Genomic DNA, 22,447 nt, shown 5'->3' with positions numbered 1-22,447 from the left:
CTGTGGTACTCTGTGACAGTCTGAGACAATGTCTCAAACCCTAATGCAGTGACCATGTCACTCTCGCTCTCCTTAGCCCAGGACTTGACACTGTGCCTGGAGTAGAGGAGACCATGTCCCTACCAGCCTCACTCACATGTGCCCAGTGTAGCAGGAAATTCCAGCTGCCCATGTAGGCCTCTGTATACCTACTTGGGGAGGCAAGTGGGGAGGGGCAGATGCCGCAGGCCTGGAGGCCACCTTCAGAGTCTGTTCTCCTGGTGAGAGGTGCCCTTTGGACCACCCACACTCGCATACGGGGTTACTGTCCACAGGCAGGGAGGGTCCTGCAATCTCCATGGCTAAGAAGGTTGAGTATTCTCGATACCTTGAGCATCAGGCTGCCATGTTGGCAGAAGCAATGCTGGTGGGAAGCAGAGGGGAAAGCAGGAGAGGGCAGGTTTTCCAGGGTCTCAGAGGGGAATACCCTAAGTGAATGATCTGGGAACTGTGGGAGCACAGGAACTGGAGGAAGTTGCAAGGAAGGCTTCTTGGAGGAGGTGATGCTGAGGTCCCAAGGATAAGCAAAGGACGGCACAGAGGGACTGGACCAATTGGAGCGGCCCATGGCGGGCCCGCAGGTGGCCAGCTCTCAAGGAGTCCCCATCTCATCTCGTGCGGATGTCAGATGGGCCAAGAGCAGCCCTAGACTTGGAGCTGGCAGAGAGGAGTCAGTACCAGCTGGTATCCAGGGCTCTATCTAACTGGCTTCCCGGAGGAGAGGGGCATGGGAGGGTGGCCGATGGCTCATCAGGGTGCCCAAAGCTGCAGGGTTGCTCCTGGCTGGCAGCAGGTGTCTGGGGGAACATTCCTACTTTCCTTACCGTCATCCTCCCTGGGGAGGGCAGTGCCTGAGGTCCCCAGCCCCAAGGACAGCAGGGACGTTTTCTGGCTGGGGCAGTGTCCTTAGTGCTTCCAACAGTGTCTGTGAACCCCCGGGAGACAAAATTCACAGGGCTTTGGCCCTCCTTGTCCCTCTTCCCAGAACTCCGCTCCCTATGTAACTACACGTTCTCTCTGCTTAAATGTCTCCGGGGGAGGCCCTCTCAAGCCTCCATTTCAAAACTGCATCCCTGATGGATGAACTTGCAAGGATATCACGGGAATGTGATCAGCCACATTCAGAATGGAGGAACTTCAGTCCACAGAGCCAGCCACTGTGCTCTTAAGAGAAAAGAAAAGGTATAGGGAAAAAGAGGAAAGAAAGGCTGTTACAGGTTGAAACCCGTCAACTGAATGTAGTGCGTGGACCATACTTAGACCATGATTCAAAGAAATCAGTTTTAAAAAGATTCCTGGCAGAGTTCTGGAGATGGGTTGCACAACAATATGAATATACTCACTATGTGTATTTCCCACAATCAAAATATTAAAAAAATTTTTTTAAAAATGTTCATGGACCAACTGGGGAATGTAAACACTGAAATGGATATTAAGTGACATTCAGTTCAGTTCAGTCGCTCAGTTGTGTCTGACTCTTTGCAACCCCATGGACCACAGCACGCCAGGCCTCCCTGTCCATCACCAACTCCTGGAGTTTACTCAAACTCATGTCCATTGAGTCGGTGGTGCCATCCAACCATCTCATCCTCTGCCGTCCTCTTCTCTTCCTGCCTTCAATCTTTCCCAGCATCAGGGTCTTTTCAAATGAGTCAGCTCTTTGCGTCAGGTGGCCAAAGTATTAGAGTTTCAGCTTCAACATCAGCCCTTCCAGTGAACACTCAGGACTGATCTCCTTCAGGGTGGACTGGTTGGATCTCCTTGCAGTCCAAGGGATTCTCAAGAGTCTTCTCCAATACCACAGTTCAAAAGCATCAATTCTTCGGCATTCAGCTTTCTTTATGGTCCAACTCTCACATCCATACATGACTACTGGAAAAACCATAGCCTTGACTAGACGGACCTTTGTTGACAAAGTAATGTCTCTGCTTTTTCATATGCTGTCTAGGTTGGTCATAACTTTCCTTCCAAGGAGTAAGTACCTTTTAATTTCATGGCTGCATTCACCATCTGCAGTTATTTTGGAGCCCAAAAAAATAAAGTCTGCCATTCTTTCCACTGTTTTCCCATCTATTTGCATGAAGTGATGGGACTGGATGCTATGATCTTAGTTTTCTGAATGTTAAGCTTAAGCCAACTTTTTCACTCTCCTTTCTCACTTTCATCAAGAGGCTCTTTAGTTTTTCACTCTCTGCTATAAGGGTGGTGTCATCTTTGGGTCTAAAATTATTGATATTTCTCCTGGTAATCTTGATTCCACCTTGTGCTTCGTATAGCCCAGCATTTCTCATGATGTACTCTGCATGTAAGTTAAATAAGCAGGGTGACAATATACAGCCTTGAAGTATTCCTGTTCCTATTTGGAACCAGTCTGTTGTTCCATGTCCAGTTCTAACCGTTGCTTCCTGACCTGCATACAGATTTCTCAAGAGGCAGGTCAGGTGGTCTGGTATTCCCATCTCTTGAAGAATTTTCCAGTTTATTGTGATCCACACAGTCAAAGGCTTTGGCATAGTCAATAAAGCTGAAATAGGTGTTTTTCTGGCACTCTCTTGTTTTTTCGATGATCCAGCGGATGTTGGTAATTTGATCTCTGGTTCCTCTGCCTTTTCTAAAACCAGCTTGAACATCTGAAAGTACACGGTTCACGTACTGTTGAAGCCTGGCTTGGAGAATTTTGAACATTACTTTGCTAGCATGTGAGATAAGTGCAATTGTGCAGTAGTTTGAGCATTTTTTGGCATTGTCTTATTTTGGGATTGTAATTAAAACTGACCTTTTTTAGTCCTGTGGCCACTGCTGAGTTTTCCAAATTTGCTGGCATATTGAGTGTAGCACTTTCACAGCATGATCTTTTAGGATTTGAAATAACTCAACGGGAATTTCATCATCTCCACTAGCTTTGTTTGTAGTGATGTTTCCTAAGGCCCACTTGACTACACATTCCAGGATGTCTAGCTCTAGATGAGTGATCACACCATCGTGGTTATCTGGGTAATGAAGATCTTTTTGTATAGTTCTTCTGTGTATTCTTGCCACCTCTTCTTAATATCTTCTGCTTCTGTTAGGTCCATACCATTTCTATCCTTAATTGAGCCCATGTTTGCATGAAATGTTCCCTTGGTATCTCTCATTTTCTTGAAGCGAGCTCTAATCTTTCCCGTTCTGTTGTTTTCCACTATTTCTTTGCACTGATCACTGAGGAAGGCTTTCTTATCTCTCCTTGCTATTCTTCGGATTTCTGCATTCAAATGGGTATATCTTTCCTTTTCTCCTTTGCTTTTTCCTTCTCTTCTTTTCACAGATACCTGTAAGGCTTCCTCAGACAGCCATTTTGCTTTTCTGCATTTATTTTTCTTGGGGATGGTCTTGATCCTTGTCTCCTGTATAATGTCACAAACCGCTGTCCATAGTTCATCAGGCACTCTGTCTATCAGATCTAGTCCCTTAAGTCTATTTCTCACTTCCACTGTATAATCGTAAGGGATTTGATTTAGGTCATACATGAATGGCCTAGGGGTTTTCCCTACTTTCTTCTATTTAAATCTGAATTTGGCAATAAGGAGTTCATGATCTGAGCCACAGTCAGCTCCCGGTCTTGTTTTTGCTGACTGTATACAGCTTCTCCATCTTCGGCTGCAAAGAATATAATCAATCTGATTTCTGTGTTGGCCATCTGGTGATGTCCATGTGTAGAATCTTCTCCTGTGTTGTTGGAGGAGGGTGTTTGCTATGACCAGTGCGTTCTCTTGGCAGAACTCTATTAGCCTTTGCCCTGCTTCATTCTGTACTCCAAGGCCAAATTTGCCTGTTACTCCAGGTGTTTCTTGACTTCCTACTTTTGCATTCTAGTCCCCTATAAAAGGATGAAAAGGACATCTTTTTTAGGTGTTAGTTCTAAAAGTTCTTGTAGGTCTTCACAGAACAGTTCAAATTCAGCTTCTTTAGCATTATTGGTTGGGGCATAGACTTGGATTACCGTGATATTGAATGGTTTGCCTTGGAAACGAACAGAGATCAGTCTGTCGTGGTTTTTTTTTTTTTTTATTTCAGTCTGTCATTTTTGAGATTGCATCCAAGTACTGCATTTTGGACTCCTTTGTTGACCATGATGGCTACTCCATTTCTTCTAAGGGATTCTTGTCCACAGTAGTAGATATAATGGTCATCTGAGTCAAATTCACCCATTCCAGTCCATTTTAATTTACTGATTCCTAAAATGTCAGCATTCATTCTTGCCATCTCCTGTTTGACCACTTCCAATTTGCCCTGATTCATGGACCTAACATTCCAGGTTACTATGCAATATTGCTCTTTACAGCATCAGACTTGCTTCTACACCAGTCACATCCACAACTGGGTGTTGTTTCGGCTTTGACTCTGTCTCTTCATTCTTTCTGGAGTTATTTCCCCACTGATCTCCAGTAGCATATTGGGCACCTACTGACCTGGGGAGTTCCTCTTTCAGGGTCCTATCTTTTTGCCTTTTCATACTGTTCATGAAGTTCTCAAGGCAAGAATACTGAAGTAGTTTGCCATTCCCTTCTCCAGTGGACCACATTTTGTCAAGACTCTCCACTGTGACCCATCTGTCTTGGGTGGCCATATGCGGCATGGCTTAGTTTCATTGAGTTAGACAGGGCTGTGGTCCATGTGATTAGATTGTTAGTTTTCTGTGATTGTGGTTTCAGTCTGTCCGCCCTCTGATGCCCTCTCTCAGAGCTTACTGTCTTACTGGGGTTTCGCTTACCTTGGATGGGGGGTATCTCTTCACGGCTGCTCCAGCAAAGTGTGGAACTGGAGCAGCAGCCAGTCGAGAGGAGATACCCCACGTCCACGGTCAGTAGCAGTGGCCTGGAGGAGATACCCCACATCCAAGTTAAGTGACATTAAGGAATTATTAATTTGGAAGTGCGATATGATATGTTTTACTGTAGAGCTTGAATTTCTGAGAGATACAAACAGACTTATTTACAGATGAAATGATACAATATCTGGGACTTGTTTTTTTAAAAATTGTTGTTGCTCAGTCCCTAAGTTGTGTCCGACTCTTTGTGACCCCACGGACTGCAGCATGCCAGGCTTCCCTGTTCTTCACCATCTCCCGGAGTTTGCTCAAACTCATGCCCACATGTCCATTAAGCCAGTGAGGCCATTCAACCATCTCATCCTCTCCCCTTATCTCTTCTCCCCTTGCCCTCAATCTTTCCCAGAATCAGGGTCTTTTCCAATGAGTTGGCTCTTCCAATTAGGTGGCCAAAGTGTTGGACCTTTGCTTCAGCATTAGTCCTTCCAATGAATATTCAGGACTGATTTCCTTTAGGATTGACTGGTTTGATCTCCTTGCAGTCCAAGGGACTCTCAAGAGTCTTCTCCAACACCACAGTTCCAAAGCATCAATTCTTCTGTGCTCAACCTTCTTTATGGTCCAACTCTCACATCCATACATGACTACTGGAAAAACCATAGCTTTGACTATACAGATTTTGTCGGTAAAGTGATGTCTCTGCTTTTTAATATGCTGTCTAGGTTTGTCAGAAATCTGTCACTGTTTCAACTTTTTCCCCATCTCTTTGCCATGAAGTGATGGGACCGGATGCCAGGATCTTCGTTTTTTGAATGCTGAGTTTTAAGCCAGCTTTTTCACTCTTCTTTGATCTTCATCAAGAGGCTCTTTAGCTCTTCTTCACTGTAAAAATTATTTGTTCATTTATTTTGGCTGTGCTGGGTCTTCATTGCTGCATGGGCTTTCTCTGGTGGCAGAGAGAAGGGGCTTCTCTCTAGCTGCAGTTCGCAGCCTTCTCATTGCAGTGGCTTCTCGTTCTCTCATTGCTGCTCTAGGCACACGGGCTTCAGTAGCTGCAGCTTGTGGGCTCTAGAGCGCAGGCTCAGTTGTTAATGTGCGTGGGCTTAGTTTCTCCAAGGCATGTGCAATCCTCCCAGACCAGGGATGGAACCTGTGTCCCCTCCACTGGCAGGAAGATTCTTAACCACTGCGCCACCAGGGAACTTCTGAGATTTGCTTTTAAATAATCCGGAAAGGAGGAAAAATAAAGATAAACCAAAATTGGCCATATTTGTTGAAACTGGGTCATGGACACATCACAGTTCATTATTCCCTCTCTCTCTTCTTTTGGGTGGGTGTGAAAATGTCTGTGATTAGGAATTCCCTGGTGGTCCAGTGGTTAGGATTCTATGCTTTCACTGGACTTGATCCCTGGTTGGGGAACTAAGATCCCACAAACTGAGAGGTGAGGAAAAAGAAAGCTGTCCATGATCGTGAAAGAAAAGAGAAAACAATAGTGCCCTTCACCCGGTGTTCCTCCCTGCTGGACACCCGGAGAATTCCTAGTTTGCCGTTCAGGGTGTGGGGAGAGCTGCGGCACAGTCTCTTGTTTATGACTATATTCAAAACACCTGAAGAGCGAACGCCTCTCTTCCAGCTGACAGCTGTGGCCCGGGTCCAAGTGGCCCCTTGAGCCTGAGCTCTGAAGACTGCAGTGATCTTGACCTTGGAGGACTTGTCTCTCCAAGGCCAACCGCTTACGCAGGAGGATGTGGGTGGGCAAGTGGTCAGATCAGAGAGAAGGAGCAGAGGGGTCAGGGCAGAGTCTGGAAAGGAGAAGCCCCTCCTTATGCCCTGTCCCCTAGGGCAGCCCCAGCTCATGTGGACATCACATCCTGTCACTGTTTTTATAGCCTCCAAATACCACACCCAGCCTGAGCCAGGGTCAGAGGTCAGAGTGAGGCCAGGGCAGCAAGCAGGACCCACCCAGGAGCCCAGGCCCCTTTCAGGAGAAAGAGGTCGGTGAGGAACAAGACTCCCCACACTCTCAAATCCTTCAGCTTGGTCCCCAGACATCATCACCTGAGACAGGTGTGATGAGCACCCCTCATCGTGGTGAGCCCCTCCAGTGGGCCCTGCCACGCACAGGGCACGCTCCTAGCAGGGGCCAGGGCCTGGGGCCTCTGGAAGTGGGCATGACCAGGGCCCTGGGCACCACGATCATGGTCCTGGAGCAAAGGAGGTATGAGTGGGCTTCCCTGGTGGCTCAGTGGTAAAGAATCTGCCTGCCAATGCAGGGGACGCAGGTTCGATCCCTGGTCTGGGAAGGCCCACGTGCCTCGGAGCAACTAAGCCCGTGTGTGCTGCAACTACAGGGCCTGTCCTCTAGGGCCCAGGAGCCACAAATGCTGAGACTGGTGCCCTAGAGCCCAGGCTCCACAAGATAAGCACTGTGATGAGTAGCCCGTGCACCACAACCAGAGAAAAGCCCTCATGGAAATGAAGACGGTACAGTCGAAAATAAGTAAATAAATGAAACTATGAAAACAAAAAAATGGTGTGAGTGCTTGTCATTTTGAATGCGCTTCCTGATTCCTGAATCCACTCCTGCCCCAAATCTACCGAGGGTCCCCAAGATTTTTGGAGGGAAGACAGGCCACGGGGCGCCGGAGACAGCAGCTCTGCGGTCATACAGACCTGGGCTTGGCCAGCTTCTGCTGCTGTAACTGCTCTGGGGTGGCAGGCGAGGTACCACGTGTAGCTGGAGGCACCTGTTTCCTCATCTGTATCACAGGCACAGCGTGAGGTGACCCACCCTGGGGACCAGGGCGGTGTCCTGTCCACCCCCGCCGTTCCGGGCACCGGGGCTGCCCGGGGCCTTCATTCGCGGCTGGGCAGTCTGACCCTGCAGGGTGCTTGGCCTGGTCCAGCTCTGTGCTGCTCCCGCTGCCTCAGGCCTCCTGGAGGTGGGGCCTGAGACCAGAGGCTCTGTTGTTGGTGTTGGGGAGGCCCAAAATGGTGACTTTGCTTCCTGTCTGGAGGCGGGTGAGCTCTGACCATGGAAAGAGGTCAGAAAGGGACTGGCTGGATTCAGTGGTGTGAAGGCGACTGGTTCCAGGGAGGTGGGTAACAGACACACGGACTGCGGTGGGGACACCTTACCTGTCAGCGCACCTGCAACGGCAGCTCCCATCCTGCCTCGGGGTCAGCTGGGTGCCCCCCACAACAGACTGGCTGGGGGGACAGACAGAGAGAGGCTGTGATCCCCTCAGAGAGGCTCTCCCACTCCAGACCTCCCCACACCCCGGGGTGTGCAGGACTTCCCAGTTCACCGAGGGCCGGAAGGCAGTCTCATTTGAGCCAGATTGCAGCCTGGCCGTGCACATGCGTGTGCACATGCGTGAGAAAGCTGGGGTGGAGGACACTGGGAAAGGGGGGATCAGGTTGCGGGAGCCACAATCTGGACCAGAGCCATGATGGAACTGGGGGCTACACAGGTGCCCAGCCAATGACCCCCATTGTCCATCCACAGCTCAGCTTCTCTTCAAGGGGAGAAGTGAGTGCTTCTTCCCTTCTCTTGGTCTGGCTCTGCCCACCGGTCTCCAAAAAGAGCTCCCTGACCTGGACCCCAAGGAAGGCAGTTGTGAAGGGTGGCAGGTGGCCGGCTTCAGAGCGCAAAGGAGTACTGGGGTCTAGGGGCGCGGGTCAGGGGTTGGGTGGCGGCACCCTTGTCCTGATTCTTCACTTGGTTGTGGCTGAACTTCAGCATCGCACCTGGAGAAAGCTGCCACCATCAGCCCCTGGGTCACTGATATTTGCAAGGGAGGCTTTCTTGGTGTCGCAGGCTCTAGGATGGTGACTCTGGCCCAGGTGGTGGGCCCCAAGCAATCCTTCACGGGTGTTCAGAAACCTCCTTCTTCACTCTGGGTGGAGCCATGCCCCGGGCTCCACTCTGCCTCTCCCTGGAAGCCCAGAGGTGCCCACCAGCAGCTTCCAGCCACACCAGCTCATAGAGTCCCTGGGGTCCCGGCTGAGGCTGGGCAGATCCCTGCCACCTGAGATGTGGGGGTTAAGCCACGGAAGAACCACACCACCAGCAGTTACTCCGCCAGCTACCTCATGAGAGCAGAGGACCACATTCTGAGGACCAGCCCACACAGGACAAATGTCGTAAAGGAACACACCAATAGAGCACTTCACAAACATTTATTGAGCACCTACTCCGCACCAGGCCCTATGCAGGACACTAGGCAGATGAAGTCAATGCAATCCAGCCCTTGCCCAGAAGGAGCTCACAGTCTAGCGGGCCAAACCTTCAATCATAATTAACAGCTGCAAAAATGCATTTAGCTTCACAATTGTACAATGAACTTTTCTAAGTTCTCCCAATTGTCAACACCCAACAACATAGCCACGTTGTTTTTAAAAGCACATTGGCATAAATGTAAACAGTCACACCATTGAAAAGACAGATAGCAACCACCTGCAATAATTCATAATCTGTGTTTCAGAGCCAGACTGTCAGCATTATTTATTCCTTCCTATTTGGTAGGATACAAGTTCTGCCAATTTGCAGAAATGGTGGGAGAGACACAGGGGAGTTCCATGGCCCTCATGCCCTGGTGGAGTCGCCCGAGACACAAGGGGTCCTGAATCCTTGCTCGGTTTTCCTCCATCACACCACACATCTGGTCTCCCCTGGAAAAGGGCCCTGACATCCTCAGACTCTTTCTCCTGAGATCATCACATGGGGAGAAAGGGCCACACCCCATGAGCCAACCACACCTGGTTGGGCCCGCAGGTGACATCAGCTCACAGGCACACAGTGCAGCCTGCTCAGCGGACTCCACCTGGTTTAGGGACCAGCCTTCTGGTCAGTCTCAGAACCTGCTGGGCTGTGGGCTTCCATCAGAAGCAGTGGAGCCGGGGCAGAGGGTGGACGGCCCTATTCTCCCACCCACCCCTGGATTCTACATGGGACAGTCAAGTTAGGGATCTGAGAGCTCTCTGTGCCTCTCTTGAGAGCCGCCATCATCACAGAGGAAGAACACAACCCTAGGCAGGTTTGGCTGGTGATGGTAGTTTAGGAGGGAAGGGATTAAGGAACAGGGGGAGAGATCCAAAGTGGATTATCTCCTGGTTCAGGGAACCTGAAAACCAGGCAAAGGCTCGCTGTAATTAAGCGAAGGAGATGGGGGCTGATCGCAAGGCTGAAAGGTTGGAGGTGGCCTGCCTGCCTTTCTTCCTGTCCTGGGGCGGGGTAGGGGGAGGTATCGGTGCCCCTGCACGCTGGCCACAGCCAGGGCACTCCCGAAAGATGACCTTAGGTCTCAGCTCCTCCCTGGCGCCCCAGGGTGGCCTGTTTTGAACGGAGGTTCACCAAGTGAGTCAGAAGGTATGTTTAAGAGGCGCTCCTGACCCCATCAGGGCAGGGGTGAGGGGAGGGGCTGAGGCGCCCATCTGACAAGGCCTGCTCCCACCCCGCCGCAGCTTCTGGCCCACACCCAGGACCCCCTCTCAGCTATCCTGCTTCTCAGGGTCACTCTAGGGGGCTGGACAGATTGCTAGCAAATCCCTCCCCCCAATGATGGCCCAGACAGAACTCTCTTCATAAAAAAAAATAATTTATTGTCAACAAAGGAGATATATACAACAGGAAAAGAGGTGAACAGGAAAGTGAGCGACCGGTTGGCCACCTGTGGGGATGGAGCGGGAAGAGGTAATGGAGGCCTCCTGCTCTGGGGGCCTGCGCAGGGGGGAGGGGAGGCGTCCCCCGAGGTAGTGGGGCTCAGTTCACGACCACCTCCTGTGTAAGGCACTGTGCCGAGGGAGAATGGGGGGGGGGGGCTGAGAGGGCGGGAGGAGGTCAGGGGACAGTAGAGGTCGGGGTCAGCAAAAGGATTGGGTGGGTGTTCTCCACAGGCCCAATGCCCTACCGCACGACAGCCATGGGCGGTCCCCCGCCTCGCTCCCAGGAGACGTTTTCCCAGCGCCCCAAGTCATGGCAGATGCTACCCACCTTCCTCTCCTCCATCCTGCTTTGGCACCTGGTTCTACTCTATCAGGCGGCCGAGCTGGGGGGCTCTGCGTAATGAGCCCAAGGGGGACACTGCCTCCTCCCTCCCTCCCTCCCACCCCAGAAAAGCAAGAACCTACAGGCCACTCCCCGCCTCTGGCTGCGCCCCCACAGTGCTGCGGGGTTCCGACAGCACCGCGGGCCAGTCTGGGGCGTCACCTGCTCCCACTCCCTTGGCGCCCTGGGGGTGCTTGGACCAGTCCTGCAGGAGGCTGACTGCTGGGGGCTCCTCCAGTCGCACGCGGATGACCTGGAGATCCAGCGTCCCGCGAAGCCCCGGAGGGGGAGCTGGGCAGGGATGAGGGCAGAGAGCAGAGTCAGGGCCCTCCAGACCATCCGGCTCAGGGAAGTTCCTGGAAGGTCTCTAAACCACACCCCCCTTTCCAGGCCTTCCATTCCACAGCTCTGGACCTGCAGTCAGAGGGGAAGCCCAGGGACAGTGGGAGGCCTTGCTCCTGGTTCACCCGAGGACCAGTGCTAACCACGGGGGCATCCCGCCTCCGGGGGCCCCCTGGAGCCTCCCTCCTGCGTGTACTCCACACATGGATGCTTGGTGCTCTCCTCCGCCCCCCTCACCTCTCTACCTTCAGCTGACTCTGTTTCACCTAAAACTTACTGGGCATCCTAGCCTGAAGGGCTCTGGCCTGCGTGGGCAGAGGTGGTGGGATGGAGAACACCCCAAAGGAAAGAGAAACAGGGCTCTGCCCTGGTGAATATGCAGGGTGGAGGAGGGAGCACCGCACAGAGGGTCCTGGGGTTAACATCCAGCTCTGCAACCCCGACCAGGCTCTTTACCTCCCGAGTCAGTACTGACCATGCAGGGGTCATGTGTCCACATGATCAGCATGAAGCTACTCACAACAGGCAAAATCGAATCTCAAGATGGGAAAGCGGACTGCTGACAGCCCCGTCAGGAAGCAACCCCACCCAGTGCGCTGCACAAGCAGGTCCAAAAGTTATATCAAAAAGCAAAACCAGAAAACATAAAATAGTGACTGCAACTGTTGTGATGTCTGTGTTACTTGTGGTTTTGGCCTTTCCTGTTTCCAGAGACTTAGTGATTTGGCAGGGAAAAGGGGTACCATTTTGCTATACCATTTGCTGGGATGTAAAACGACTCAATGGCTGCCACTGGGTTGTGCACCTGAACAAACTCTGCTTTGTATTCACATGAGCTGGTTTGTCTTCCTGACACATTCTACACTCCTCGAGGACATGTGGGGCCCACTCACAGGGCTCCTTAATTCAACAGTAACTTACTGGGCAACCACACTATGCCCCATGCTAGTCTAGCTGCTGGGGGTTCCCCAGGACACAGGGCAGACTAAGTGGCCTTCCTGGAATTTACGTTCCAGCAGTGAGAGCCAATCAACAGGATGAACAAATCAAAAATGCAATGTGATACACATGGACGGAAGCAAAGTGAAAAAGCACACCAGAGTGGGGGACAGGAGGGTTTCACTGAGGTGACCTGGAGGTGACCCGTGAGCAAAGGTGTCCAGGAAATGAGGAGTCCGCACTGTCTAGCTGGGGAACAGCATTCCTAGGGGAGGAAGAGGACATGCAGACGCCCTGGTGAGCAGGGAAGGTGAGGCCCACCAGGCCACTGAGGACTCTGACTTTTCTCTGGAAAGTGACAGTGACGGCGCTGGGGGGCTCTGAGCAGCAGTGCTAGGATCCCCGTGTTTTCAACGGCGGCTCTGGCTGCTGCAGGAGACTGACCCAGTGGGCACTGATCAGAAGCCAAGGAGACAGGCTGTTAAGGAACCATGGATGAAGGCAGCAGCAGTAGAGATAGTGATGCAGTTTGTGTGTGTGTCAAACCTGAGCATCCTGGAGGTGGGGCTAACAGGATTTGCTGACAGACTGAAGTGGGGTCTGAGAGAGAGAGATGACGACTCTGAGGCTTTGGTCCAAGCAAGCTGAAGAACGTGGTAGCCAGCTTCCCAGGGAAGTGAAGCACGGGGAGGGGGGAGTAAAGAGGCTGGGGTTCCATTCAGAAACGCTGTCAGAAACACTGAGTTTGGGGGATCTTTTATACAACCAACCAGACACATCAACTACGCAAGAGAGAGGCTGGAACCGAAGGGACAGGCCCAAGGCAGAAGGGAAGGTGGAACCACGACAAGCTTCGAGTCTGGGATCATCCAGGCTGTGGGTACAGATCCTGACTCACGGTTGGGTCATTCATTCATTTGCCAAATACATAGACAGCACCCATTCTGGGCTGGGCACTGGGGATATTACTGTGAATGAAACAGGCAAACTTCCAGACCGAAGGAAGCATAATACTCTAGAAACAGGAAGCAAAACCACCATATGATCCAACTTTTGAGAGCTGGAAGTGAACAGGCAAGAGAGGCAGGGGCAACCCCCTCACGGTGCAGCCAGAGAGGCCACGGGCAGCATGAGCCTCTAGGAAGGAGGGCGGGACAGGCTCCTTGTTTCTGCTGGATCAGGAAAGACAGGGACTGACCACCAGGTCTAACTTTATGGACGTCAGTGGCAATCTTGCCAAAAAAGACATGTAGGTGGTAAGCATGAGTTTGAATCTAGTGGCTTCCAAAAGACAGACTGGAGATGGTAGAGAAAAGCTCTCCAGCTCTGCTGAAAAGGTTTGGGGACAAATGTGACAGGCTATGATAGATGAGGGTTAAGAAGGGAGAAATAACATCTCTATGTAAGCTGATGGGGAAGACCTGAAAGAAAGAATAGCTCGTGGTCCAACAGAGACTTGATCCCTGGCCCTCGCGGCAGGCTGCGTGCTGCACGGGCAAAACACACACAGGCTGCTCGAGGCTCAGTTTCCTTTTCTGTAAAACAGGGGCTCAGCACCCCAAGCCCAGAACCGCCCCCACTTGCCTCCTGGCCCGGCCCAAATCCCTCTGCTCCCCCAGCTTCAGCCCCCTTCTCTTCCTCCACACTGTGCGTATGTGTGCAAATGTGAGCACCTCCTCCAGGGGGTGGCTGGGACCCATCTCTCGTTTTTCACTAAGGCTCATCTCTGAGCAGAGACTCTGGAAATGTCACCACCAGAGTGACAAGTGAAAGCAGTTGCCATCCACTCATCTGTCAGTAAATCTTTTCCAAGGGCTTTCTTTGTGCATGCCCTGTTCCAGGTGCAGAGGATACAGCAGTGAACAAAGCCTGCCACTCATGAAGCTCACACACATACACACACACCCTGTCTTCTCCTTGGTCCAGTCTCTCTCTCACACACACTGTCTTCTTCTTGGTTCAATCATACACATACACACCCCTTATCTTCTCTTTGGTCCAGTCTCTCTCTCACACACACACTCTCCTCCTTGGTCCAGTTACTCACACACACACACACACACACACACACCCCCCCCCCCCCATCTTTTCCTTGGTCCAATCTCTCTCTCTCCCACACGCACACTCTTTCTTCTCCTTGGTACATACACACCCACTCTTCTCCTTGGTCCAGTCTCTCTCTCACACACACTGTCTTCTTCTTGGTTCAAGCATTCATACACACACACACACGTACACACACACACCCACACCCACCCACCCTTGTCTTCTCTTTGGTTCAGTCTCTCTCTCTCACACACACACACTTCTCCTTGGTCCAGTCACACACACACACACACACATCCCCTTGTCTTCTCTTTGGTTCAGTCTCTCTCACACACACACACACTTTCTTCTCCTTGGTCCAGCTGAGAACACACTGGTCTAGCTGAGGTATTCTAAGCCAGGTCTCCAGGTCTTATTCTAATTAAACACCAGGAAGGCTTCTCTCCACTACTTGCCAGTGGGCTGGCAGGGCTCACCGCCTCTCCTGGCCTGGGCGCCTTCACCCTCCAAGGCCCCAAACGTCCAGCAAGCCTTCCCTGACGGCTTTACACACACGGCCACCAGCTCAGCTGACCACTGTGACTTCCTGCCGACTCCCAACTTCTAAATCCTTCATTTTTAATTTTCTTTTTTAAAATGGTAGGATCTCTAGTCCATCAAGACCTTTGGAGAACTTCAAAAAAATCAAACAACTCAAAGTAGAACATTCTGGTTGAAGCCTCACAGGTTTCTGAGACATCTGAGCTTTGGGTTCTCAAAACCCAAACCGGCCTGCGGTCACCCGTCTGGAGCCGTGCCGTGCTCAGAACCACCGTGGGCACCTCCTCGTCTGCATGTGCTGGCCTGGGCCCCTCAGAAGACTGGGCGTTTCCTGGGGCCAAAGCCGGGCCACTTGGGTCATTTCTCAGGGCTTCCTGGGTCAGGCTGCAGGCACACGTACCGCTGTGTCTCTCGCCATCTCCTGCGCTTTCTGGACTGTCCGGAACCTCTACAGGTCCCTGCCGCTGCCAGAACATGGCTCAGCGTCTCCTTCCCTTTCAAATCATTCAGACAGCCGAACCCCGAAGTCTTAGGCTCTGCCCACTCACCCCAAACGAATCTGAAACCTCAGGGATGCTCTTCTCAGCTACTGGTCACTCCAGACAGGAGGAGTTTGGGCACAGGGTACCCCAAGGCTCAAATGAAGCCCCCGCCTTCTAGCATGAAACCAGAAGACCCACCAGCCAGTGGGAAAGGTCAGCTATGTACAGCAGGGGTCCGCTGACAATACGATGGGGACCAGGAAACACACAAGTCTAGGCACAGCGCAGTCCTGGGGAGGCAGGACTGCAAGGTGACTCAAGCTGAAACCTGAGACAGTTAAAACCTCACAGGGGTGAGGCCCGCCTTCAGACTGGAAAAAGCAGAGCCCCTTTGGGTAAAAAATAAATAGACGGGAGAATATGGGCCCCTATTTGCACACAGAGCTTTGTGAGAGGTTGCACGGATATAAGCCAAATTTTTGACAGTGGTCAGTGAGTGACGTGGGCTGAAGGGAAGTGAAGCTTTTTCTTTATGCAAAAGGCACACCTCCCTTTTGGGAGCCCTGCTCTGGGGAGCCTCCAGCACCCGTTGTGCCGTCTTTCTCAGGGCTCCAACTCCAAGTGCCCGCATCAGGCAGGCCGGGATGAGGTACTGTGTGTGCCACATTCACTCCTTCAAGAACCACTTTCTGCACCCGAGATGCTACGAGCAGGGCCTGGCCTGGCGAGATGGAGAGAGAGGAACCAGGCTCAGCCGGTGCCGAGATGGAACACAGACCAGTGTCAGCTCAATTCTGCTACTGCCGCGTTAGGTGACTGTCCTAGCAAGAGGACTAGTCCCCCAGAGATGTCCACGTCCTAACCCCCAGGGCCGTGAATGTGGTACGTTCACGGTGGGGAGAATTAAGGCTACAGAAGGAACTGACGTTTTGTTAATCAACCAACTTTAAAATTAAATGGAGCCTTGGATGATCCAGGCGGGCTCACTGTAACCACAAAGGTTCTTAAAGGGGAAAGAGGAGGTCGAAGGGCCAGAACCAAAGATGGTATCCCAAGAAAGCCTGGCCACGGCTGGCTCTGAAGACGGAAGGCGAGCACAAGCTGAGGAATAGAAGCAGCCGCGAGAGGCTGGAAGAGGCAAGACTCCCTCTTTAGGAGCCAGAAAAGAACTGGCCCTGCCGACACCCTGCCTATAGCCCACTGACACCTCCTGTACCAGGCCTCTGGCCTCCTGGACTAAAAGGCAGTGTATCTGTGCTGTTGTCAGTCACTGAGTTTGTGGCAATCTGTTAGAGCAGCCATAGGAAGGGAACACATGGACGTGAAAAAGGAATCACCTCTCCGAGACTCGGCCTGTCCGCTTGGAAAAAGACACTTTTATAAGCGCCAAATGAGCTGCATATAAAATTTTCTTAAAATCAAGAGAACATGATATAAACACAAGCGCTCACTGCTATTACCAGACATACCCCGAGCTGAGGGTCTGTGGCGCATTGACCCCCGTCTCCTGTTATCAGTCCCATTTAGGCCCCTGGGTGGGCATCTCAGGTTCTAGCTGGAATCAACCATGACTGTGGTGATGCTGTCGGGCTTTGGGGAACACTGGCCTAACTCAACCTAATGCTAACTCAGGATGCTCCCAAGGAGCGTGCCCAAACCTTAGCTCTCGGGCCAGCTGCCTGCCCTCAGCCCAGCCACCCGGGGACGCGGCCTCCCCCGCTCAGGCGCTCACCTGGGGAGGGGCTTTCCGGCTGGAGGAGGCCTCCTTCGGCCCCTCTCCCCTCTTTGGGCAAGTCTCTGCGGTCTGAGGCCCTGAGCTGGGTGTGGGAGAAGAGCTGGAGGGCGAAGCCAGCCGGGAAGCTGCCGTCCGTGAAGTGCCGGACCTCTGCGGGAGCAGCGAAGGTCTCCGTGGGCGAGTCTGGTGAGGGGGGGTCTGAAGGAAGGACGGGATCAGCCTCGGCTGAGGTGCACGTGACCCCTGCCACCCCACCCCGACCCCTCCAGCCCCAGCTTCCCCTCGGAGCCCACACGCTCCTTCACCTGGGTCAGGGTCTGGGTCTAGGTCCAGGGTTTTGGTCATAGGCCTGCCTCTTTTCTTCCTGACCGGCTCTTCCCCAGAGGGCTCCTTGCATCTCTGACCACGGGGCTTCTTGCTTACTGGCTCTGGGACAGGGGTCACTGCAAAAGATAAGACCTTTTTAAGAGGCCTGACTCCCGCAATCTCGGAGCTGCAGGGTACCTGCCGAGCAGCTCACGGGGCTCATGATACCCTCACCCCAACTTGGCCTCACTGGCTGTGGGATGACTGACCGGGAAGTTCCAGAGGGCGAAGTCCCCTGGGCCGGGTCCTCCTGGGGAGGGATGTGTTGTCCTCGGAGTCGAGGAGAACGACGATCTCTGCTGGCATCCTGGCAGGGTCCGGGTCGGAGTCCTGGCCTGAGTCTGAAGCGGGCAGATGCCAGTGATCAACCACAAACTCCAACTCTCCCCTCCGCCCCCACGCCCGCCCCCACTACCTGAGTGGTGTGGGGACGTCTGCTCCGCTCGGAAGTCTTGCACAAGAGCCGCCCCCTCGCTCCAGGCCTCCAGGATGTTGCTCTTCTCGGAAGGGCTCAGGTCCAGGGTGTGAGGATGCTGCTCCAGGATGTGGGCGCGCGCCGTGTCTGCCGAGGGGGCCTGGATCTCGGCCCCACAGACCATGCACAGCGCCCGCCCGCTGCCTCCCGGGCTGCTCCCCACCAGAAACTCCTGCTCCCAAGACACATGCTGCTTGGGCTCCTCAGAGCCATCACTGCCCGCCTCCAGCAGGCTGGGCCTGGGCGGTGGGGTCTTTTCCTGCTGGGCCACTAAGGAGGAGAGGAGGGGGGAGGTGTTATCAGTAGAGGTGCCCACACCGGCAAGAGAGAACAGGGCTCCCCAAACTTGGTGGCATGTACAAGGAAGGACCTTTCCCATCTAGTGTCTCTTTTCTCCCCGCTCTGGAGCCCACAAGACATTAGCCACAATAAACACAGCCGACATGCCACCACATCCCACTAGCCCGATCCAGTCTCCGACCACAGGTCCAACAGGTTTTTCCAAAGATTGCATTCCAGCATGGCCCGGTCTGGGCACACCTGTTCAGACCACCCTGTCAGTCTGGCAAACTCGACTTCTTTCACGGTCCTGTTCAAATCCTTGGCCCTGTGAAGCCTTTCCACCCACCCATCCCTGGCAGTTGACTGTATCTACATCTGACTTCTGACAGTGTTTACTTCCTCAAAGACAAGAACAGCAAACTTTGTCATCTTATTCTCCTGCAGGGCCTGGCATGCAAGGGAGGAGATGCTCGATGAGCTTTGGGTCAGCAAAGGGCATCCAGGCCCGGTACTCCACTCGTTGAGGCCCCGTCAAGAGGCCTCCCCTCCAAAGCCTTGGCAGCAGTGACCTTGTCCACCCCCCAGCACCGTTCTCTCTGTACATGGGATCATAAGATTTGACAGGATAGGAACCGTTCTCAACTTAGCAAAGGATGCAGGCTCAGATTCTTGTGAGTCTGGCAGCTCAGAGCTTTTAATCCTTTGTGGGTGCACCTCTCTCCCATTTGAGAGGATGGGGCAAAATCATGGGAGGTTCTAATACCTGTGGACTTCCTGGAAGAGGTGGCATTTGATACAGGTCTGAGAACTGGCTTGGTCTCAGAAGGTTTAGCTCCAAGCCTGGGCGGTACCTCTCCCCCAGGTGATGGGGGCTGCAGTTCTTTCCCACCACTCCTCCAGAATAGCTTTGTCAAGGTCACCACTGCTACACCCAGTGGTCAGTGCTTCAACTTCATCCCCTGGCAGATCACTTCTTTCATCTTGATTTTTGTCACCTGGTTTCCAGGGCATCACCTTCTGTCGGTTCTTCTCTTACTTCACGGGGGCTCTTTTTCGAGCACCCGTGCCAGTTCCTTCTCTACGAGAGAACGGTCTTCTCACCAAGGCCTCTCTGCCGTCCCTGAGAAAGCGGTCAGCAGCCCCACCTGAGTGTCCTGTTCCCCTCACTTCATCTCCTCCAGAGCCCACAAGGCTGCCTGACGAAACATGTGCTTTCCTTGTTCCCTGTGTCTCCTCACTTCGCCGCAGGTCCGCGACAGCATGGGTTTTTTGATCCTTCGCACCTGTATCTCCAGCAATCGGCCCAGTGCCTGGCATGCCGTGGCATTCAGCAATGTCTGGTAAGGATTGACTCAGTCTCCAAGCTGGAACCCCTGGAGCATTTCACAACTCAGTCCTAGGACCCCTTCTCTATCCACCTCCTTCCTCTGGTGGTCTTGCTCCAAAGCCTGCCTGCTGACAACTCCCATGTCTACACCTCTAGCCAGTCACTCCCAAGAAATTTAGATTCACGTGTCTTATTTCTCATCGGACCTCTGTGCTTCAATGTGCATCTCAAACTTGTCTTGTTCAAACTGTAACCTCCTACAGGCCTGCCCCTCAGTCTTCCTGTCTCAGCAAATGGGAAGTTTATCCTTCCAGTCACTCAAGCCAAAAACCTTGAATTTGTGTTTTTTTTACCCCCTGAACCAAATCTTTCAAGAAGCTTGTTTCAGGATCTTTGCAATTGCTGTTCTCTCTGCCTAAAATGCCTTACCTCCAATAATCTACAGGGTTCCCTTCCTCACTTCCTTTGGTCTGTGTTCGAAATTCACCGTATTAAGAAGACTTTCCTGACCACTTGATACTCCAAATAAACCATTCTCACTCTTCTTATCTTGATTCAGTGTTCTCTGAATTATACATTTATCTATATTCATCTATCTCTGGTCATTAATATATACCCACAAGTTCCAGAAGAGCAGGGTTTCCACTTTGTTTACGCTAATTAGCATGCCCAGCCTAAAACAGTGCTTGACATGCAAGTGTGCGTGCTCAACTGTGTCTGACTCTTTGTGACCCCATGGACTGCAGCCTGCCAGGCTCGTCTGTCCATGGGATTTCCCAGGTAAGAATACTGGAGTGGGTTGCCATTTCCTGCTCCAGGGGATCTTCCCAACCCAATGATCAAACCCACATCTCTTGTGTCTCCTGTACTAGCAAGCGGGTTCTTCACCACTGCACTATCTGTGAAGCCCTGACATATAAGAGGTGCCCCTAAATACTTGTTGCATGAATCCACTTCTCCGGGGAAGAATGCTCTCGCAGTTGTTGAGAGGGTTAACTGAGACAGTCTGGCACTGAGCACTCAATAAATGGTATCAAAGATAGGGAGAGAACCTCTTCTGGATGGAAAATGCTTTATTTCCCTCTTTTTAAAGCCCTCCAAAAAGGAATAGAGGCGGTGGAGGGACACGTCATTATGTTCTGCTTTAGCTAACGGCATTGCTCTCAAGCTTTTTGGGTATTGTCCCCACTAAGAGAAGATGTATCCAGGAATGCAAAGATCTGCATTTTCATGAATAGTGTGTCTTCCACGAAGGTGGCCCTTTGTTTTCTTAGGGCCCTCAACATCCTGAGGGCTGGAAAAATCGGTGGAGGAGGAAGGGAAAGTGAGTGCTTACACATTGCTCTTCAAATCCCCTCTCGAGGCTCATCTCCCTTTAGAGTGGCCGAGGGCGCCTGTAGCAAACATTTCTTTCCCAAAACTGGGTGCCGTAAGCAATCCCTTGCACCCCTCTAGCGCCAGAATCTGACACCTGTGGCTTATGCGTGTGCAAGGCCTGGGGATGGTGGCGGGGAAGTGCAGAAAGCTTTAGGCTTGGAAGGCCCTTAAAACCCACCTCTCGGCGGGCTACACCGGCGCCTGCCTCCACCCACCGAGTCGCTCCGAACCCTGAGGGGAAGGGCCCCTGCCTCCGGCCTGAAGGCCTTGACGCCCCTCGGCCTGCCTCTGCCTCCCGGGCGGAGTACCCGCCAGCGTCACCTCGAAGCCGTCGTGCTGGGCCCGGGTGAGGGGGCGCTCGGGCACCGGAACATCCGGAGCGCGCCGGGCGTGGATCGAAGGCTCCAGACCCCGGGCAGGGGCGGGGGAGGGGGAGTTCGGGGAGGCCTGAGATTCCAAACCCTGGTGTGGGGGAGGAGCAAAAGCGCGCCAGGGCCTCAGACTCTGGGAGGAAGGGGGCGCCCGGGCCTCAGGCTGGAGTCGGGTGGAGGCGGTTGGGCACCAGACTGGAGGTGGGGGAGGGGTACCCGGACCCCCGACTGAGGAGGGGACGCCGAGCCCGGACCGTGACGCGGAAGCGGGATCCCCTCCCCTCCTCACCTCTGAGCATCGGCTCGGGCCGCGGAATTACGGCCACCACCATGGCCTCCTCGTCATCCTCCCCTTCCTCGCATTTGAGCGTCACCTCGAAGCAGTCGAGCGCGGCGCCCTCAGCCTTCAGGGCCATGGCGCGGCCGGGGGGGTGGGGCGGGGTGGGATCTTGGTGACCGGACGCCGAGGACGGCGCGCAGGCCTGGGCGCCGAGGGCGGCTGCCACTTCGCGCCCCGTGCAGTCCCCTCCCCGCCGCCCGCCGCTCGCCGGCCCGGCCTGCGGACGGGCGCGTCTGGGCCTCCCCGAGACCTACACCGTCGGGACCCCGGGGTGGGGGGGGGGAGGGCTCAATCCGGGGCCCCAGCCCCCCGCCGCTCCCTTTTATGGAGGCTCATTGTCGGCGCCCGCCCGGCCGGCCCGCCGCGGGCCCGCCCCCTACTCCGCGCGGCCAATCGCGTGTGGCCCCGCCCCGGGCACGCGGCTCCGTTAGAATCCCTGGGACCCGCCGGGGGCGGGCAGGACCGCGGGCTTCCGGCTGCCCCGGGGCGCAGGGGTGGGGGTCGCTGGCACGCGGGAGAGGACCCTGAGCTTCTGCCGGCCGGGAGCGTCCGGAGGCGGCCAGCCGAGCCTGACGGGTCTCCCGCCATTTGAGACGCCGATCGGGCACGTTGCCTGCACGTAGAGCGCTACCAGGCGCCCCAGGGTTTTGATCAACCCCGACTCTAGCCTTTCCCTGAACTAGCCTTCCTCAGCCAGAAGATGCCCCCGGGCAAGGGAAGAACCGGTAGGGGAGCGGAAAGGGCTTTGGCGTGGGAAGAGTAGAGACTGAATTCCTTAAGATTTGCCAGCTCTGAGACCTTGGCTACGTTATCTGTTTTCTTAGACTATTTCATCCTTTATTAAAAAAAATTGTGGAGCCTTCTGGACAAGGATGAAGATGCCAAGTGGAGTATTTTGAGCGCGCGTCAACCGGCCGAGGGTTGTGA

At 53.5% G+C, this 22,447-nt stretch overlaps 1 protein-coding gene across 1 annotated transcript; it reads right to left on the bottom strand.

The window, feature by feature from the left end:
- Positions 1-10,430: 10,430 nt before the first annotated feature.
- SPINDOC (spindlin interactor and repressor of chromatin binding) lies at positions 10,431-21,792 on the bottom strand. The gene is made up of 6 exons (XM_065937588.1): positions 21,470-21,792; positions 17,764-18,093; positions 17,558-17,689; positions 17,288-17,425; positions 16,980-17,180; positions 10,431-11,189 (listed from the first exon to the last, which is right to left on the bottom strand). The coding sequence occupies exons 1-6, from the start codon at positions 21,594-21,596 to the stop codon at positions 10,978-10,980; spliced, it is 1,140 nt and encodes a 379-aa protein (XP_065793660.1). The 5' UTR covers positions 21,597-21,792; the 3' UTR covers positions 10,431-10,977.
- Between the last annotated feature and the right edge of the window lie 655 nt (positions 21,793-22,447).

The sequence above is a fragment of the Muntiacus reevesi genome, chromosome 5 (assembly GCF_963930625.1).
Source record: "Muntiacus reevesi chromosome 5, mMunRee1.1, whole genome shotgun sequence".
Taxonomy (NCBI): domain Eukaryota; kingdom Metazoa; phylum Chordata; class Mammalia; order Artiodactyla; family Cervidae; genus Muntiacus; species Muntiacus reevesi.
This window is presented reverse-complemented; position numbering and strand designations above follow the sequence as displayed.